The sequence below is a fragment of the Paroedura picta genome, chromosome 1 (genome assembly GCF_049243985.1).
Source record: "Paroedura picta isolate Pp20150507F chromosome 1, Ppicta_v3.0, whole genome shotgun sequence".
Classification (NCBI taxonomy): Eukaryota; Metazoa; Chordata; class Lepidosauria; order Squamata; family Gekkonidae; genus Paroedura; species Paroedura picta.
In genome coordinates, this window is record NC_135369.1 from 123,133,760 (window position 1) to 123,153,777 (window position 20,018).

The 20,018-nt window shown below is 39.2% G+C and overlaps 1 protein-coding gene across 5 annotated transcripts in view; it reads right to left on the reverse strand.

Annotated features, from left to right (window-relative positions):
- FIG4 (FIG4 phosphoinositide 5-phosphatase) overlaps nucleotides 1–20,018 on the reverse strand; it is a 96,580-nt gene that overhangs the window by 42,190 nt on the left and 34,372 nt on the right. For all 5 annotated transcript variants that reach the window (XR_013225212.1, XM_077302416.1, XM_077302397.1 and 2 more), the window contains 4 exons: nucleotides 18,883–19,045; nucleotides 16,663–16,760; nucleotides 5,350–5,483; nucleotides 4,371–4,487 (listed from right to left, as the gene is read on the reverse strand). Coding sequence is in view for 4 of the 5 variants with exons in the window: in XM_077302416.1 (XP_077158531.1) it covers nucleotides 4,371–4,487; nucleotides 5,350–5,483; nucleotides 16,663–16,760; nucleotides 18,883–19,045 (512 nt within the window). In the remaining variant the exon portion in view is untranslated. The remainder of the gene's footprint in view (nucleotides 1–4,370; nucleotides 4,488–5,349; nucleotides 5,484–16,662; nucleotides 16,761–18,882; nucleotides 19,046–20,018) is intronic.

Below are 20,018 nucleotides of genomic sequence, written 5' to 3' on the forward strand. Positions count from 1 at the left end.
TTTAGGAAGATAGGAAGCAAGCCTCCACTACTCCTTATCCTTCAAGAAAACAGGGAAGAGATAGCTCAAGGAACTTAGCTTGTGCTATCCTGTTCTCTAGAACCAGATATAATGCTGGAGTTATCAACTGTGGGGCCTGCCCTAATTATGTGTTGAGATCAACCCCCGGGTTAACACCATCTAGGGACACTGTATTGATCCCAAGGCTGGAATGGCAGAGCTGGGACTAAGAGATTTAGTAAATTCTATGGTGCCATTTATTACTTATTGTTTTTGCAGTTTTTATTGGGGAATTTATGGGGTTTTCTTGTGATTTTCTTGTTTTTATATTGTAAACCACTGGGAAAAGGCTATTGCCATGAGTGGTGGTATACGAGTCAAAGTATAAAATAAATAAATAAATAAATAAAAAACAAACAAGTAAATAAATAAATAAATAATTATTATGAGAAGCAGCAGAACAAATTTAGAGTCCAGTGGCACCTTTAAAATGAACAAAGTTTTATTCAAGGTATGAGTTTTTCTGTGCACTCACACTTTCTCAGATGCAATGTCATGGAATGGAAGTAGTCAGTTTATACTTGCAGGCAAAGTATAAGAGTAAATTTACATACAGCATAATGAAAATGTTAACAAATTCCAGCGATAAATAGGAAAAAACAGCAATTTGGATTTGTTTGTATTCACTTGAGATTGAATTGCATGGGAAACATTTTGGGTACAATAAAGATGTCCACATAAGAAAATAATGAATAAATATATAATCCATTGCTGACAGCAATTAAGTAAGACCTTGCCCTCATGCCACCTTCCTGTCCTGACAAGCATGGAAGCATCTTAGGGCATCATCTTCTCTGAAGGAGAGCATTTAGCTGTCTCCTCTGTTTGCAGACCAGAGAAACATATCAATATACCATTCCAAACTGCACTGCAGTATACTATTAGTTACATTACAATCTACTTGTTCAAATAAATTTTTCCAAATAAGAGATAAATTAAAACACAAAGAACATTTGGCACTTCTGAGGGATTGTTAACAATACAGGTTCGCATATGTAGTGAGTTAAGAAACCAATATCTTTCTTAAATTACATTACAATCTACTTGCTCAAATCAATATTTAAAATAAGAGATAAATTAAAATAGAGAGGACACTTGGCCTTTTTGTGGGATTGTTAAGAATGCAGATTAGCATATGTTATGAGTTAAGAAGCCAATGTCCCTGTTATGTCCTGGGGATTAGATTGTTCTGAGTGTGGTAATAACTTGCATTTCAGCAGTTGCTGATTGGGCTCCGCAATGATGGAAAGACTAGCAAAGGAAAGGCTCAGTTCAGTTTATCAGTTCCTATAAAGCCAGTCATAGGACCAGCAATTGGGAATGGGATAGCTTCTCCATTGGAAGAGCAAAAAAACTATTTCTTCTTCAGATTTTCAAAGACTGAGAAGTACACGGAGAAGGCACTTTCTGCATTGTTACTAGCAAATTACATTAGCATATAGATGATGCTGTATGTTTAGTGCCGAAATAGGAGTGTCAAGCCTCAGGAAAAATTGTTTTTCAAGAGCAACTCCTATTACATGACAAAATCTATGAATTTCATTTAATATTAAATGACATTAAAGGCTGTTCAACAGTACATGAAAATGTATGTTTAAATAATATCAACTAACTGTATGCAGTATATCAATAGTCGTATAGCTATTCTGAAATTAATTCATGAATTATAATGAAAAGCAGCACAACGCCAGTCTCTTTGGTATGTGTGTCTGACTTTTGCTTGCTTTTCTCATTACTCTGAAATATATGCCTGTATATATGATAAACCATTTGTCTTAATGAAGGGTACTCAAACCCGGTTGAAATGCATGAGAGCCAGTACAAATGTGCTCTTATATATTAAGAAGAACAAGGTTTTTATACTCTGCATTTTATTATCCAAAGGAGTCTCAGAATGGCTTATAATCACCTCTCCTTCCTCTCCCCACAAAAGACACCTTGTCAGGTAGGTGAGGCTGAGAGAGCTCTGAGAGAACTATGACTGGTCCAAAGTCACCCAGCTAGTTGCATGTGGAAGAGTGCAGAATCAAACCAGGTTCTCCAGATTAGAGGCTGCTACTCTTAACCACTATGCCAAGCTAGTTCTCACACCAGACACACTACAGTTTATCCAGAAAATGTTCCCACTGGATTGTGCTCATAGTCTTTCAATGTGGACAATTTCATTTCCATGTGAAAACTGCCCTAAGAAAAACAAGGTAATTTCACTTTGTTCTTTTTCAAACAACCAGCTAAGCTTGGATACAACTTCATGAATGGAACCAGAAGATTGAATTTAATCACTTCTTGATGGTTTGGAGATGTTTCCTGTCTCCCATACTAAGAGATACTGCCAAGAATGAATAAAATAACCACTAAAAAGGAACCAATTAGCCAAAATTTAACAGAGACATGTAAGAAAAGGGAACAGATGAATTCAGAGGAAATATGATCTGATCTGCACTCAGAGCCCAAGAAGAAAAAGTTGTTAGAAAATCAAGCAGGATGGATCAGGCTTTAACCTTCAAGAACAGAAGTTTATGACCATATTTTACCTGGTGGCAATCTGATCCAGAGACACGAAAGAAAGAAAGAAAGAAAGAAAGAAAGAAAGAAAGAAAGAAAGAAAGAAAGAAAGAAAGAAAGAAAGAAAGAAAGAAAGAAAGAAAGAAAGAAAGAAAGAAAGAAAGCCTCAATGGAGCTTTGTCCCCCACAGAGTCCAGGCACTTACAACACCCAATTGTCTGGTAAGATGCCATGGTAGAGTGGCTCAAGCTGAGGCAGCTGCAGTTGAATCCAGCAAAGACGGAGGTCCTCTGGATCGGCCGGTATACAGACAGTTGGTGCGCCTCGCATATGGTAGTGAACTGTTGACCGAGTCCAACTAACACTGGTGTCTTCTGTCAAGAGTTGGGGCATGATTCTGAATGAACCCTTTCAATGTAGGCCCAGATCGCAAATGTTACTCACCCAGCATTTTTCCAACTATACCAGGCATGACAACTTGCACCCTCTCTCTCAGCAATGGACCTAGCCAGAGTGATCCATGCAATGATCACCTCTAGATAAGATTTCTGCAACTAACTCTACTCAAGGCTTTCTTTGAAACTGCTCTGGAAATTCCAGCTGGTTCAAAATGCAACAGTGCAGGTCCTCACAGTGACCCAAAAGAAGGCACGTATGACACTGGTGCTCTCCCAGCTGCACTGGCTCTAGATTGGAGGCTGAATCAGGTTCAAGGTTTTGGTTTTGATCTTTAAAGCCCAAAATAGTCTGGGACTGACAAATCTACAGGACCACCTTTTCCACTTCATCCCCAAAGGACATTAAGGTCTTCTGATCAAAAACTGCTTAGGATCCCTGACCCAAAAGAGGTGAGACTGGCCTTGGCTCCAGCCCAGTGGTGTGCTTGATGAGGAAGATCAGGGCCTTACAGGACCTTAACCAGTACCACAGGGCCTGCAGGATGGAGCTGTTCCACCAGGCCTATGGTTGAGACCCAGAGAGACTATCAAGAAGTGTTGGCCTTGCTGCTGGAAACTGAGGGACAATCTGCCCTCTAGGACTGACCTCCTCACAACTCAACTAGTTGGGAGTGACTAGAACACAAATGTTTTATTGTATATTTATACATGTTTTTATATTTTATTGCTGTTACCTGCCTTGAGCATTCAAGAAGGGCAAGCTATAAATATAAAGATTTATTTATTATTTATTAACTGTGCAACTGTCAACAAATTTGACCAGTATTCAGGACATCTGCCGCACAAGCAAGCCCATCTCATTACTCCCATCAAATATGGTAAGTTAGTCACAGAAACTCACTTGTGCCAAACTTCACAGCACCCCTACTACACAATAGGATTTGTTTAACTTTTATTTGTTTGATAAGATTTGTTTCTAACAAGATTTGTTCTTAGAAGAAATAACTTGTGCAGGTATGTTTCAAATCTCTTCAGGGAAAAGTAATGTATGACAGGTTGTGTAACCCACTTCACATTTGGTTTATCGTAGTTATTCATCAAATTGGCTTTCTATACAAAAAAGAATGTAAAATGAATGTTCTTTTCTTAAATCAATTACAGTTCATAGAAATATCTGTCATCTTCCAAGAAAGTAAAAACTGCAGAAAATTAATAGGATAGGAGATGAATTTACTGATCATAACATATTATTGTATGAAATGCATCAAGATTGCTTATCATTATTACGAAAACATAAGTGGCATAATATCATGTTTTTGTCTATATTAGTATTAAATAAATAAGGATTTCAAAGTACTTAAAATCTTTATAATAATTATACACAATATGTTTTTCTCTCATACATACTTTTCATCTGGGCGTAAGACACTGCAATAGGAATCAGGACGGTTTACAAAGAATCCAGTTTTCTTCACCACATTCTCTGCTATCACGTTCAGCCTATCAAGGACATTACATAGTTTGCTAGAGGGGGATAAAAGCAAACACAGATTTATTATCTTTGAAAGGATGAGAACACACTATACCAGCCTCTTATACCTATGGTGCAATTATAGGCCATGCAGTTTTACACCCTGAAAAAAAAGCCAGAAAACCTTTGAGAGGTAGAACAGATACATTTTCAGTAAAACTATAACATTAACTACTGAAATTGTCATTGACAAAGCAAATTTTACAGCACTTCCAGGGAGAGGGACTGCAAACTATGTCAGGGTGAGTCTTCTAAGTTAGGGAAGCATTCTACTGCTTTTCCAAGGCATTAATAAGACAAAGCTCAGATAACTCAACTAGAGTTAGTCATCTTTGAGAAAGCAGTATAAAAGAAGATAAAGTACAGGGCCTTTATGGAGTGCTTTAAAGCCCAAATAACAAAAATGTCTCTAAAAGACAGAGCTGAATTGCTTGTTTCACAAACTCTGTCAATCTCTGTCAATGTCACTGGAAAGTACATAGTACCTCTATATTCTCATGATAGACTCAACTGAAAATGGCTAATTGGAACTTTGTTTTGAACCCCTCCCCCTCAGTTCTCAAAGGTATATGATGAAACTTCCTTCTGCTCTCACATTCGGCAATACTCTCTCTAAGACCATTTATGCACTGGAGGTTTCATGCAGGGCTGCAGGCTGGAGTTTTAGTCATGACAGGTTGCCCCACCTCTTCCTGCACCCACATGGGGGAGCATTTGGCCCGGTGCACCTCATCCACCCCCGATCTGTGCTCCTGACGGAGGGGGGGGGCAGTGATGTTCCCAGTGCATAAACAGTCTAAGGGAGAGCTGATTTATGTTTGCAAGTACTGCTACTTTAGATAAAAATACACACACCTCTTTGTGTATTTGGCCATGTCCCAAGGAATATAAACAATAGCATGTTCAGGAGGTAAAAACTGATTGAGGTAGGTCACAGCAGCAACAAGTTCTTCACTCAATATCCTTTCATGCTTTCTTTTTTCACGCTCCTTCAAAAAGAAACATTATCTGAGCATAGTACGTGGGCATCAGCAATATGAAGTTAGAACAAAAATACAGAACACAACTACTGGTACAATGCAAGAAGAAATTGTTCCTGCCTTCACAAAGGTTGGACAGTATTTTGTGGACATTCAATCACTGAAGACACCCAGATGACAAAATCATAGAAAAGGATTAATTGGCCCTGACCCCTTTAAGCTTGACAGACTATTCACTCTAGCAGTTCATTTGCTAAACTTGAGACGCTGGACCTCATTGAGAGCATTTTTATATTGTTTTTTGCTTCAGATATATCAACAGAGGCAAGAAAGGGCATGGTCATTTAGTAGCAAGCAGAATGGGGCAAAGATGGAATCTTTTGTTAGTACTCATTTATAATCTTCATTAAAAAAAACTTTTGTCTTTTATGTTGTTGTTATTGTTATGTCTTTTATGTTGTTGTTGTTAGGTGCCAAGTCTTCTCTGACCCATCGCATCCCATGGACAATGATCTTCCAAGCCTTCCTGTTTTCTACCATTCCCCGGAGTCTATTTGTCTTTTATACAAGGTGTCAATTATTGTTAAGAAATAATTCCACATGATATTGAATTCCACATGATGTACTTCTTTTAGTAGACTTGCCCTCCATTTACTAATCTATCACAATATAAATGTATCTTAATCTTTCATTATTCAGCAGCAGATTCCAACCCCAATACAACTCAAATGAGCCATATTGTAGCTTTGCCAACATAGATCCAATTCATTCCAGCCTGTTCTTATGTGAAAAGTTATGGCAACAGCAAATAATCCCCAATTTCTTATAAACCCCACTTGAAAGCAATGGGATTGTGTCACACTGGACAGACATTGTTGTGGATCTATCCACTATGAAAGTTCAAACCAAATTATGCTTACACATGGGATTCAACTTGAGATCTTTTGTTTCAATTTGCTGATATACATAGCTATGTATGACATTAACTTTGCTCGTACTTTGTCATATAATATGGTGGTTCTCAACCTTTTTAGTACATTGGCCCACAAGTCCAAGTTTTCCCGGTAGACTGAGCCATCATTTTATTATCATATGAATTTTGTACCTAAGGTCTTTGGCAGTCATTGTTTAATGAATTTTAAGTTTGCCTCTTGTGTAACTAATGCTTGAAGCATCAAAGCAAAAATTTACTTAATAAAACTATGAAAGTTTATGTCTGCCTTTAGGGTCAGGCACCATCAGGGAAATGCTGATACAACAGGTTCTGAGGACCAAATTCCAAACCTGGTACCCTCACTATGTATTTCAAGACAACAGTGTTAAAACGTCTGTATCAGAAGTCACAATTACAGTTTTAAAAAGAAAAAACTAGGACACACACATTACTAATTACTGTACTTTCTATTTTCTATCAGACAAACAAAGGCACTTTTAAAAAACCCATTCCACTTTAAAGAATTATCCAGAAGATATATGCACCTGAACTGAAAAGGCTGTCTCACTGATTAGAAGATGATTCAATGCTCACATGCATAGGGTTACATTCCCCCCCACCCCTCTCTCTATTAATATAGAAGAAAATTAATTTTAGCCTCCTACTATTGAGCACCTACAGGGAAACACATTTTCTACCACTTTACAGAAGCCCTGTGAATAAAAGCACATAATGATTCACGTGGCAGAGTCATGTGAGCCTAGAAAACATATTCGAGCTCAAGCCAATTTAAAAATAACCCCCCAAACCATTTTGTTGGTAGTTAACTATGTCTAACATTGTTTACAGCAGCCTCGTGCATGACTTCTTAAAAGTCATTTCCAAAGGGAAGAAGGGATGTATTTACCATTTTAGCTGATAGATCTATAAAGCTTAACTCTACTTTTGTTAAACACAAACACACCAGAGTTCACAGACTGACAAGCACACTGAAATGCCAAAGAAAGGATGAAAAGGAAAATTTAAAAACTGATTCATGTAATATATTATGAATATATTACTATCAATATATTACTAGCCTCTGATTCATTAAGTGGTCTAAAATTTAAATAACAGCCTCTTCAGAATCATAGTATGTTAACCTTTCAGTATATTATGGCAGAAACATCTCAAATTTGAGGCTCCAATGAAAATTTTGTATTCAATGGTTGTTTTTAAAGTCCTTTTTCAAGTCCAAGCTTAACTACCTCTTCAGGGAGATTTGTCTCCCTCTATTGTTATCTTCTGCAAGTTGGTGAAGATCTGTCTTAACTTTGCAATCTCTCAGTAACTCTTATTAGCCTTTCTCCCTGTTACTGTGTTTTTATTTTTATTCATTGAGCTGTTTTATAAACTGTTCTTCCCTCAAAAATTTATACTCAGAAATATGTTAAACATATTACTCATACTACAGCCACGTCATTTCTGTCCATATATTCTAACTTTATTAGCAAAGGTGTTTTTAAAAGAGAAAACACACACAATCCCCCCTAAACGCTTTAAAATAATTTGAACAGAAATAAGCTATCTGTTCAACACTGAAAACTTTCTTCATCTGTGGGATCAGAGATATTAGCAAGACTAAGTAGTTCATCCACTGAAGAATATGAAGACAATTAATTCACGGTGTCTTTGGGAAGATAACAGAGTTTTCTCACAAATAGTAACCTTTACCTGGCAGGATATGCTAATAGTATTCTCAGCACTATGTCAAAGTGAATCAAGAAAAGGACTGTACATCCAGTTCTGTCAATTAAACTTTGGGATACGCTAAAATAGTGGTACTTGGTTACTAAATAAAGACACAAATTGGCAACTTCAAATGTACAAATAGCTACCGTATTTGCCGGCGTATAAGACGACTGGGTGTATAAGACAACCCCCCAACATTTCCACTAAAAATATAGAGTTTGTTACATTACATTACAGTACTATGGGCCACTATGGGCAGCTATGTCTATCCCAACTAAAGTGCACCCGGCGTATAGGACGACCCCCCCCCACTTGGAGGCATGTTTTTCAGGGGGGGAAAGTAGTCTTATACGCCAGCAAATACTGTACATTTCCTGCTATGCCAGGTATTCCTTCAATAAATTTCTTACATGGTAGAAGAGGCCTTGCTTCTCCCCTTACTATTGTTCATCAAGGGAATGTATATGTCATCTTTCTAGAGACCTGTCCAGGGAAGCTCACAAACAAAACAATACCATAAAAATCCATCAATTAATATATTTAATAGTCAACATGAACACATATGTACATGGGAACACATTGCTAGAAGGGAGATCTATTTTTCCAGACTTGAAAGACCCTCAAAGTTTGCAAAACATGCTGAAACCTTCAAAACCTTCAAATGGGGGGTGGTCCAGCCTCCCCAATAAAGTAGTTGTCTCTACATAGATAACTATCTCCTGAGAGCACCCTGCTACTGAGTCAACCTTGATAAAGCATGCACGTGACTGGGCAGCCAGGTAAAGAGGAACAGGGGCCACAGGCACTGCTTCTGCAGCGAAAACTACAACTGAGGAAGCAGTACTGGAAATGGGCAATAAGGAGGAGGGGTACCTTTGCTGTCAGATTCAGATTCTGAAAACCTTTATTGCCATAGAATTCAATGAACACACAAAAACAGATGGTAAAAATTTCAATCAGAGACATATGAATAACAATGGCATTGTCTTATATAATACAACTTTGTTGTTGTTGTTAGGTGCGAAGTTGTGTCCGACCCATTGCGACCCCATGGACAATGATCCTCCAGGCCATTCTGTCCTCTACCATTCCCTGGAGTCCATTTAAGTCGGCACCGACTGTTTCAGTCACTTCATCCAGGCACGTCATTCTCTGTCGTCCCCTTCTTCTTTTGCCCTCAATCGATCCCAGCATTAGGCTCTTCTCCATGGAGACCTTCCTTCTCAGGAGGTGGCCAAAGTATTTTAGTTTCATCTTCAGGATCTGGCCTTTTAAGAAGTCTAAGGACTCGTCGGTTTATACGCCTTGCAGTCCAAGGGACTTGCAAGAGTCTTCTCCAGCACTTGAGTTCAAAAGCCTCAATTCTTTGATGCTCAGCCTTACTTATGGTCCAAATTTCACAGCCATACATTGCAACTGGGAAGACCGTAGCCTTGACTAGATGCACAATGTTGGCAGGGTGATGTCTCTGCTTTTTAGGATGCTGTCTAGATTTGCCATAGCTTTCCTTCCCAGGAGCAAGCGTCTTTTAATTCTTTGCTGCAGTCCTTATCTGCAGTGATTTTGGAGCCCAGGAAAATAAAATCTGTCACTACCTTCATTTCTTCCCCATCTATTTGTCAGGAATTGAGAGGCCTGGATGCCATGATCTTAGTTTTTTTGATGTTGAGTTTCAAGCCAACTTTTGCACTCTCCACCTGCATCAAGAGGCTCTTTAGTTCCTCTTCGCTTTCTGCCATTAGAGTGGTACCATCTGCATATCTGAGGCTGTTGATATTTCTCCCTGCAATCGTGATCCCAATTTGTGACTCATCTAACCCCGCCTTTCTCATGATGTGCTCCACATACAAGTTAAATAGGCAAGGTGACAGTATACAGCCTTGCCGAACTCCTTTCTCAATTTTGAACCAGTGATTCCATGCCTGGTTCTCATTGTTGCTTCTTGACCTGCATATAGGTTTCTTAAGAGACAGATAAGATGCTCTGGTAGAATCATAGAATCATAGAGTTGGAAGGGGCCATACAGGCCATCTAGACCAACTCCCTGCTCAACGCAGGATCAGCCCTAAGCATCCTAAAGCATCCAAGAAAAGTGTGTATCCAACCTTTGCTTGAAGACTGCCGGCTCACCACGTCCTTAGGCAGCCTATTCCACTAACCATAGCAATAACAACCATAGAGTTACTTTGAATCATAGAATCATAGAGTTGGAAGGGGCCATACAGGCCATCTAGTCCAACCCCCTGCTCAATGCAGGATCAGCCCTAAGCATCCTAAAGCATCCAAGAAAAGTGTGTATCCAACCTTTGCTTGAAGACTGCCAGTGAGAGGGAGTTCACCACCTCCTTAGGCAGCCTATTCCACTGCTGAACTACTCTGACTGTGAAATTTTTTTTCCTGATATCTAGCCTATATCGTTGTACTTGAAGTTTAAACCCATTACTGCGTGTCCTCTCCTCAGCAGCCAATGGGAACAGCATCCTGCCCTCCTCCAAATGACAACCTTTCAAATACTTAAAGAGGGCTATCATGTCCCCTCTCAACCTCCTTTTCTCCAGGCTGAACATTCTTTGGAATTCCGCATTCAAATGGTCGTATCTTTCTCTTTCTCCCTTGCCTTTCACTTCCTTTCTCTCCTCAGCTATTTGTAAAGCTTCCTCAGCCATTTTGCTTTCTTCCATTTCTTTTTCTTTGGGATGGTTTTAGTTGCTACCTCTTGTACAATGTTGCGAACCTCCGTCCATAGTTCTTCAGGCACTCTGTCTATCAGATCTAATTCCTTAAATCTATTTGTCACCCCTACTATATATTAATCAGGGATATAATTTAGTTCATACCTTAGTGGCCTAGTGCTTTTCACAACTTTCTTCAATTTAAGCCTAAATTTTGCAACAAGAAGCCGATGATCTGAACCACAATCAGCTCCTGGTCTTGTTTTTACTGACTGCATAGAACTTCTCCATCTTTGGCTGCAGAGCACATAGTCCATCTGATTTCTGTGTTGACCGTCTGGTGTTGTCCATATGTAGAGTCGTCTCTTGGGTTGTTGGAAAAGAGTCTTTGCTATGACCATTGTATTCTCTTGACAAAATTCTACCAGTCTGTGCCCTGTTTCATTTTGTACTCCAAGGCCAAATTTGCCTGTTATCCCGGTTATCTTTTTGGCTTCCTACTTTAGCATTCCAATCCCCCATGATGATAAGCACATCATTTTTTGGCGTTGCTTCTAGAAGGTGTTGTAGGGCTTCATAGAACTGATCGATTTCATCCTCTTCAGCAGCAGTGGTTGGGGCATAGACTTGGATCACTGTGATGTTGAATAGTTTGCCTTGGATTCGAACTGAGATCATTCTGTCATTTTGAGGATTGTATCCTAATACTGCTTTTTCTACTCTTTTATTGATTATGAAGGCTACTCCATTTCTTCTCAGAGATTCTTGCCCACAGTAGTATACCTGATGGTCATCTGAATTAAATTCATCCATTCCTGTCCATTTGAGTTCACTGATTCCTAAAATGTCAATGTTCAGTCTTGTCATCACTTGTTTGACCACGTCCAGCTTGCCTTGATTCGTGGATCTGACGTTCCAGGTTCCTATGAAATAAAAATCTTTACAGCATCGGACTGTCTTTTCACCTCTAGTTCCCTCCACTACTGAGCATCCTTTCAGCTTTGCTCAGTTGCTTCATTCTTTCTGGTGCTACTTGTACTAGCTGTCTGCTCATCCTCAGTAGCATATTGGACACCTTCCGACCTGACGGGCTCATCTTCCGGTGTCATATCGTTTTGCCTTTTGGAACTGTCCATACAGTTTTCATGGCAAAAATACTGGAATGGTTTGCCATTTCCTTCTCCAGGGGATCACCTTTTATCAGAGCTCTCAGCTATGACTTGTCCATCTTGGGTGGCCCTGCACGGCATAGCGCATAGCTTCACCGAGCTACACAAGCCCCTTCGCCGTGACAAGGCAGCGATCCTTGAAGGGGATAATACAACTAATCTACATCAAAGAGAGGTTTTTCCTTGAAATAATCAGCAACATTTTTGCAGTGTACACAAACCTTGAAGGCTTCTTCTCACTCAGCATTACCTTCGCCAGATATTTCTCTTTAGCATACATATACTCCAAGTTTTAGTCCTCAAGGTAGTGATGGTACATAAGAAATTTAGGGCAACTGAATAGTAGGTGTGGTGTATCTGAGATTCTACATCCATGCTGACACAGTCTCTCATTACGTGTAATTTGAAGGAAATTAGCTCAATTAATTTGAAGGAAAAATATTTTATTGAGCTAGAAGGAAAGCCCTTTTAAGGGGATAATCATCTAGTACTTGTCGGTATAATGGCATTGACTTATATGAACAAGATATATCCCCGTGACAACCTCTGCAGTCAACCCACCCCTACAATTGGACCCAGATAGTAATACCTTTCTAACTTTGAATAGAAAGGAATGTTCTCTGTCCCTAATTCATTCATTTCATTCTCCTTTCACAAGCAAGAGAGCATGATGAACCTTCGTACTCAGCTGAGAAAGCCTGGGGAAAGGCATGGGGAGGACAGCAGAATGATGTTTCACAGTGAAAGAAAGGCAAGACTAATATCAGGATTAGATGTAATCTGCTCTTGGGGTAAAGTTTATATGACTCCAAGGAAATCAAGACAACATTCTAAATGGCTGTCAAAAGAGATTACCAGCCACACATTTAACATGTGTTAAAGCTGGAGTCAGGAACCAGGAATGAATACAGAAGCCAAGCCAAAGTCAGGAACCAGGAACCAAGTCAAGCAGCCAAAGCTGAAGTCAGGAACCACAAACCACTGAGCAGAGCTTTGCCACAGTGACCAGGAACACTCAACGTCTCGGCAGGCAGGCAGGGAACACATGTGTTGCACCCACAGAGAGGCTTGTCCCAAGTCTCTCCTTAAATACACCTTGGCTTGGTGGAGTAGCCATTCCCCAAAGGGCTTGCAGCTAGGTCTAGTCCTCATCCGACAAAGGAGCTTCAGCTTCACCCCATCGGGACTGACAGCATGCTGATAGTCGGGCCAATCTTCTGACAGCTGTCAGACTGGTCCAACAATGCTGTTGCTGCCACTCTGGCGAGTCTTCGGAGCTGGACAGGAACTTTCTCCAGATCAAGTTCAAGGTATTAATTTTTAAGGCCATTTGTGGTCTGGGCCCGACGTACCTGAGGGACCACCTAACTGATTATACCCCATGAAGAGCATGTCACTCCACCAATATAAACAGGCTAGCGATCCTTAGCCTAAGAGATATATGTTTGGCCTCAAACAGGGCCAGGGTTTTCTCAGACCTGGCCCCGACCTGGTGGAATGAGCTCCCGGAAGAGCTCTGGGCCCTGCAGGAACTGCCAGAGTTCTGAAGAGCCTGCAAGATAAAGCTTTTCTGCCATACATTTTGTTGGGGTAACATCACCAATAAGGGCCCTCCTCTGCACCCTTCTCCCACTCTGGACTGATTGCAAGCACTAGACTGATTAGTACACTTGACAGCTACAGTGAGCAGATTCATCTTTTGAGGATTCAAACTTTTAAAACCTTTAAATTGTTTTTACTGTTTTACTAAATTGGATTGTTTTATTGGATTGCTGTAAACTGCCTTTGCTGTAAATTGTAAACTAGCTATGCTGAGAAGGGTGGTTATAGAAATCTAACTATAAAAAAAGTAAATCTGATCAAATGGCCCTTTTCCCAAGGATTAGTTTTAAAAATCCAGAGCTTTCTTGCTGTTGTTTATGGTGCTTGTCAAGCTGTTATAACATTTACCACAATATAGCTTTTGGGCAGGATAGATGGATGCCAAACTGAAATAACTGTTTTCTATCCAAAAGGCTCAGGGGCTCAATGGCAGCTGCTGACTGTATCTAACATATTAAGGCAGAATGCCAACACCAGAAGGAATACTACAAGTGAGTCAAGAGAGGTGCTTAATATAAACAGTTCAACCGGGGGAGTGTAAATTTTTGCAGTCTTTAAATGTCTTTTTTTATCTTTCAAGAATATGAATGAAAAACCAAAATCGATATCTGTTGACCAAAACATGTAAGACTTCAGTAAAACCCATCCGGCATTCTGTGATTATAACATTTTCCACCGCACCTGTCCTCAACATTTTTTGCTAACATTTTGGTGATAGCTTGAAAGCTTTTTCCATTATGCTGCATTTCTATTTTCCAGCAACCTCCAGGACTCAATTTAATGAATATTTTGTTCTCAATTGCAATTTTCTCTGGTACACTAGAGTTGGATCTCAGTTATTTTACAAAATGGATACAATGATTTAAGGATGCCAAATGCGAATCATCACTCTGGCTGCAGTGATCCTTATTTGTCCCTGCTATTCTAAACATGCTATATGCATGTAAATATATTTTTAAAAAGATTCTAATCCATCTTTCTCCCCCATAGTGGCTTACATGACTGCCAAATCAAACTATACATTCCCACAGATTAAAACAAATGGAACATAAGAGGAATACAGCAAAAAGACAGACAGAGAGAACAGTATCTTCAGTGCTGCCACTGCCATCCTTTCAATGAACTCTATAAAGCACTTTCTGTCAGATTCTGAATGAGTTTTCTGCTCAAGTGCAAAGAAGATTTAAGATGTCTTCGAAAGGACAGGGAGAGCAGAGATCTGTGACTGTCAGTGTCATTAAAAGCCTTCTAAAATATAGTTTTAACAAACTTTCAGAAGGCTTTGATGGAGCTAGGCACATATCCTGAGACAGGAATTCCAAACCCCAGTGACCACAGCTGAAAAGGCTCTATCCTGCAAGTTTGCTTGCCTCACCTCACCTATTGCAAGTTCATGAAGAAGGTCTCCAGACACTAATTTTACAGCACAGGCAAACTCAGAGGACTGCAGGCAGTGCTTTACGCATACTGATACTATGCCATAATTTAAAAGTCTAACCTAGTACCTTGAATTGGAGCTGGAAACAAAATGGCAACCATTGTAATTGGGCCAGAACAGATATTATGTAGTCCATACTGTGGGTTCTAATTAAGACTATAAAAACAGCATTTGCCACCAACTGGTCTGGACAGTCTTCAAAGGCAACCACCCCATGTTGACCACACTACAGTGTTTTGCTACAGATTATTATATAGTTTATTTATGTTTGTGAAGACTAACTACATGGGAAGAAAGAAGGGATTCTAAGACTTAGATACTGCAAAATCCCAGTTCTTCTAACCAGATGAACATTTTATCAAGAAACTGGCATCTTCTCCTCTTTAGTCTTTCCAATCTGTTGAGATGAACCCAAGCCTCATGAACATTAAACCATTCAATAATTTGATTCCCTATAGATCAAAGTCCTCTGGCTGTTCCCTGTTCTATCTCAAACTTCTGGTGTGTGGCTTTACATACATGTGCTTAACTCAATTTCATTGTTTCTTAAATAATGACAGTATTATGATTTCCCCCTGTCAGACTGAACACTAATAAAAGCAGATACAGATGGAGCAAAAAGAGGCATTCAACTACTCCTACAGGACTTGCATATTCTATTAGGAAAAAAGATTTTTTGAATGTCATATTGGCTGTTGAGCAGCTATTTTACATGAGTACTGAATAAAAGCAAGTTGAAGAAAACTATTTTTGTTGCCTTGGTAATTTTCTTCCCACTGCATAGGTCCTTCTGACTAGGAGTGTGCAATTCCACCCCCTCTGTATTTTTAGATTCAGGTCTATTAGACCCAGAAAAAAAATCTGACTTTCTCAAAAACCTAGATCTCAATACTGGTAGAATATTTGGATTGAGGATTTTTTTTTTGAAATCCCACATTTTTCAGGTCCAATACACCTGAACTGAAAAACAGCAAGAAAAAAAATGCAGCAGTAAATTTGCTAGAAACAGCTGAGCAATGGTTAAGCTAGGGTTCCTTGAGGCAGTCCCTTTACATTGGACTGCCCCAAAGAGCAGGCCAAGCACTTCAGCTTCCTCCGTCTCCTGGCACCATCCAATCAGCATAACTCTAATAATTAGTCTACACAACAGATCAAACATATAGCAGAAAGTGAAACAACCCAGATTAGCAAAAGAATGTATCCACCCCAGGCAAGAGCAACAAAGCCACCCCCCCCCGCAACCATCCCTGAATGCTGCTATACTGGCGGCATATCCTGACACCATATATGGAGTAGTAATATGACTATAAGCTCAAAGCAACTCATGTAACCTCAAAGCAGCTGAAATCCATAAAATTGGCAAACCAATTCTGCGAACGTTCAAGGGAGTGGAAGGTTACAGTGGATGAGCAATAGGGTTGTGAGTGTCCTGCATAGTGCAGGGGGTTGGACTAGATGACCCAGGAGGTACCTTCCAACTCTATGATTCTATGAAGAATGATGGCAGGCTCACCCTGTCACAGTATGAAATTTTTGCTGCTGGCTCAGTTCAGGAACCTGAAGTAAGGATTGAGATCCTCCTTTAACTACTGAAATGGCACTCTGTATTGCCAATATAAATCAAAATAAATTAAGGCCCTACCTTTACAAGATTCAGGATGATGATGGGGGAACCAAACCTCTGGAGCATTTGATCAAAATGAAGTGCAGCAACACGTGCAAATGGATCTGCCTGGTCCACTAAGAAAAAGAGCAAATTATTACTAGGCAAAACAGTATAGAGGGTCATGAAGTTGTATGAAAGAAGAAAATGGAACATAGGAGTGCTAAGAGAACTAATTCTCTAACTAAGAGAGCTAATTCCAAACAAGGACTCAAAGATGGTCTACAGAATATTTGAGATTTTCCTGCAAGACTATCAGCAGAGGGCTGGAAGGGAAAATAAATTTCAGCATATGGAACACAGATGTTCAGCATAAAGAAGGAATCCCCTACCTCCAACCCAAGGCTATAGGCTGAATAAATACTGAAGCTAATTCCTGAGACACAGAACCGTCACCTATCCATGTTTCTTTACTGTTGTGGGACAACCAGCATGAACACCAAAGAGTATGGTAGTAGGGACTGTATAATTATTAAAGATTCATTTCCCTCTGCATCAATGTGTTTATCTTCATCTCCATCTATGATCATTTCCCGGCCAGGGAAGGAGAGATGAGCAGAGCAATGATGTCACGTTATATATTGTTTGGATTCAACATCCCTCTAAAAGAATACGCCTCTGTAATGTCTAATTTGGTCTTTGGCAAATGTCTCATAAATACTCTGAGCAGCATATAGGAAAGAGCAATTAAGCTGCCTAACTATTAACAACAAGATTAACTGTATGATTATTGCATCATTATGGAATGTTGAATTTCTTAGGTTTTGAATGTCAATTTTGTCACTATTGTACCCGCATAAAACCTTTTTGCTTTTTTGTGAACATGTTATCTTGTAATCTAAATTGAGCACGAATCATTATAACTCTATCTCCTATTTCACAAATCTCTTTTTTTATTGTGTTGGGGGGCCTGCATAACTGCTATCAGGGTAACAATAGCACCAAGTTATGCTGCTGAGAATTATGAACCGATCCTATAACTAATTTCTTTTCTGTAGATATACCTAGCTAAACAAATTTTACATGCTTAATACAAATAGTCAGGTGGAAAATGGTACAAGACTGCAAAGTTCTTGGATACTTCAAAATACTATCTTACTTGCCCAGAAGTTGAACACTGCAATTATAGTAAAACCCTTTCCATAATAAGTGACACCCATTTACCTATACCTATTAATTAAATATGATATTTTAGACACCTTTTTTGAATCCTTGTAGCCAATTACTTATTTTCTACTGTCTCAAACTGTTTATGATCCAACATTCTTGTAAGCAATCACTGTGGCCAAATTACCATAGTTGCTCAATAACTCCTTGTAAGTGGGTTGAATTCTTTTTCAACCCTCATATATGAGGAAAAACTGGATGATTTTTTGAGTTGGTAAATTCACATAACCTATTAAGAGGCAGGACAAATTTCTTTCTCATAACCTATTAAAAGGGAGGACAAATATCTTTCTCTGAAAGGAGATCAGATTTCACACATCAATAAAATAAGTCTTAAGCACTCAATCTGACCTGATCTAGATTTATAAACTCTGTTCAAATATTGTATGGTGCACATTGGCCTTCCAGTATGGTTGAAGGAAAAGAATTTAATTGAGAGAGCATAAATGTTCTTCTATAACGAGAGAGGTCTTTTGATAAGTTCAGGATAAGCATAACTCCAAAGAAATCTAATGAGCATACAAACCATACCGTCTGTAAGGTACTTGTTTAACTTGTACTGTATTTATATTTGTACCTTGTAGGTTTTAAATTTGGATCTGTAAGTTGCTTTGAAGGAAAGTAGGGGTATAAAGGTTTTAATAAACAATGAGCGTTTTCTTTTGAAAAAGGCTACATGTGTGCTCATACTGTGTACTGGAAAAGTTCACATTTAAGGAACTTTTAAAAAGAACGATAACAATGGTCATTGGATGGTGAAAAGCATCTCACTCACATTCACTGCTCAAACCGTACTAGTAGTTAAAAATGCAACAGCAGTATCTGCTAATCAACCCTGGCATTAGTTATCTTTTGCCCGCAGCCACAATTTCCATTGAGTATAATACAAAGGTTGTTTCTATGATCTGCAGTGGCAATCTGGAGAGAAGACCTCAATAACTTTGCACCTGAAGGGTTAATGGGGCCTAGTAGTCCAGACATTTTTACAAACATACAAGTGTTAAAATTTTGTAAGCTGTATTCAGAACATACATGTAATTGGTGGTTTAGGCATCATAGTTGAAATATCTTGAGACCAATACAGAGGCACAGAACCTCGCACTTGGACGTAAGATGAATAGCTCCCAGCTGAAAATGACATCACTGAAGCATCACAGAGTATTTGTTCAGTTTCTACTTCATTGGCTACATCTCCCTATATAAAAATAAAAGTAGACAACACCATTTTATTATTTCACAGAAGTGAAAAGTTAGCTACTCTTTGGTTTGACAAATTCTAGCAGTGGCAGCGCTGAATGCCACTTCTCTTGTATATGGGCTTCTTGACTCAATCCAACCATAGTGTTTAGAATACTAGTAATACTAAGACTACTTGTTTTGAAGAATTTAATTTGTGCTTCTTTCTGTATTAGCTTTCCTAGACTGTACCAAAAATTCAGCAGAAGCTTAGTAAAAGGAATCAAATTTCCCTAATGTAGTCCCAAGTCCACTCATCCCTCAATACCAATTTCTACAGTGAAATAGTGGCTACACAAACTAATGTCAGGCAATTCTAAACAATCCCCTGGGCTTGCAAAATAAAGATCAGAAAACTAGATGGGAGGCACCCATCTTCAGTTGCTCTGGAGGACCAGAAAACAGAGTATAGAGGCCAAGACCTTTTCATGATGCTGCCTCTTAACACTAGTATTCAGAGATTTGCTGCCTCTGTATATATACATTCCCATATCTCACCACAGCTAGCAGTCACTGAAGGAACTGTATTCTGCAATTCTGTCATGAACTTCCTTATAAAGTGAACTACACTACCGGTAAATGCTACATACACTAGCACTGAATTACACAATTTAATTAGCATAATGTCATACAGCTCCCCATATAAAGCAGCATGTAAAGATATCAGTTGTAATTCCAGGAAATCTCCAGGTCCCATTTATGGGTTGGCAACCCTACCTATAAGACAGATTAGGCTGACAATATGTGACTGGCTAAAGGTTACCCAGTAAGCTTCCACAGAAGAATGGAAATTGATACTTTGGTCTCCAAGATTTTAGTCTGAAATTCTGACTTAGACTACACTAGCTTTCATGAGGTGGCTGCTGTCTAACCGTAGCAAGCAGCCAGACCAGAGTAAGTCAAGCAAGCCATGTGGTTGGAAGTCATGCAGC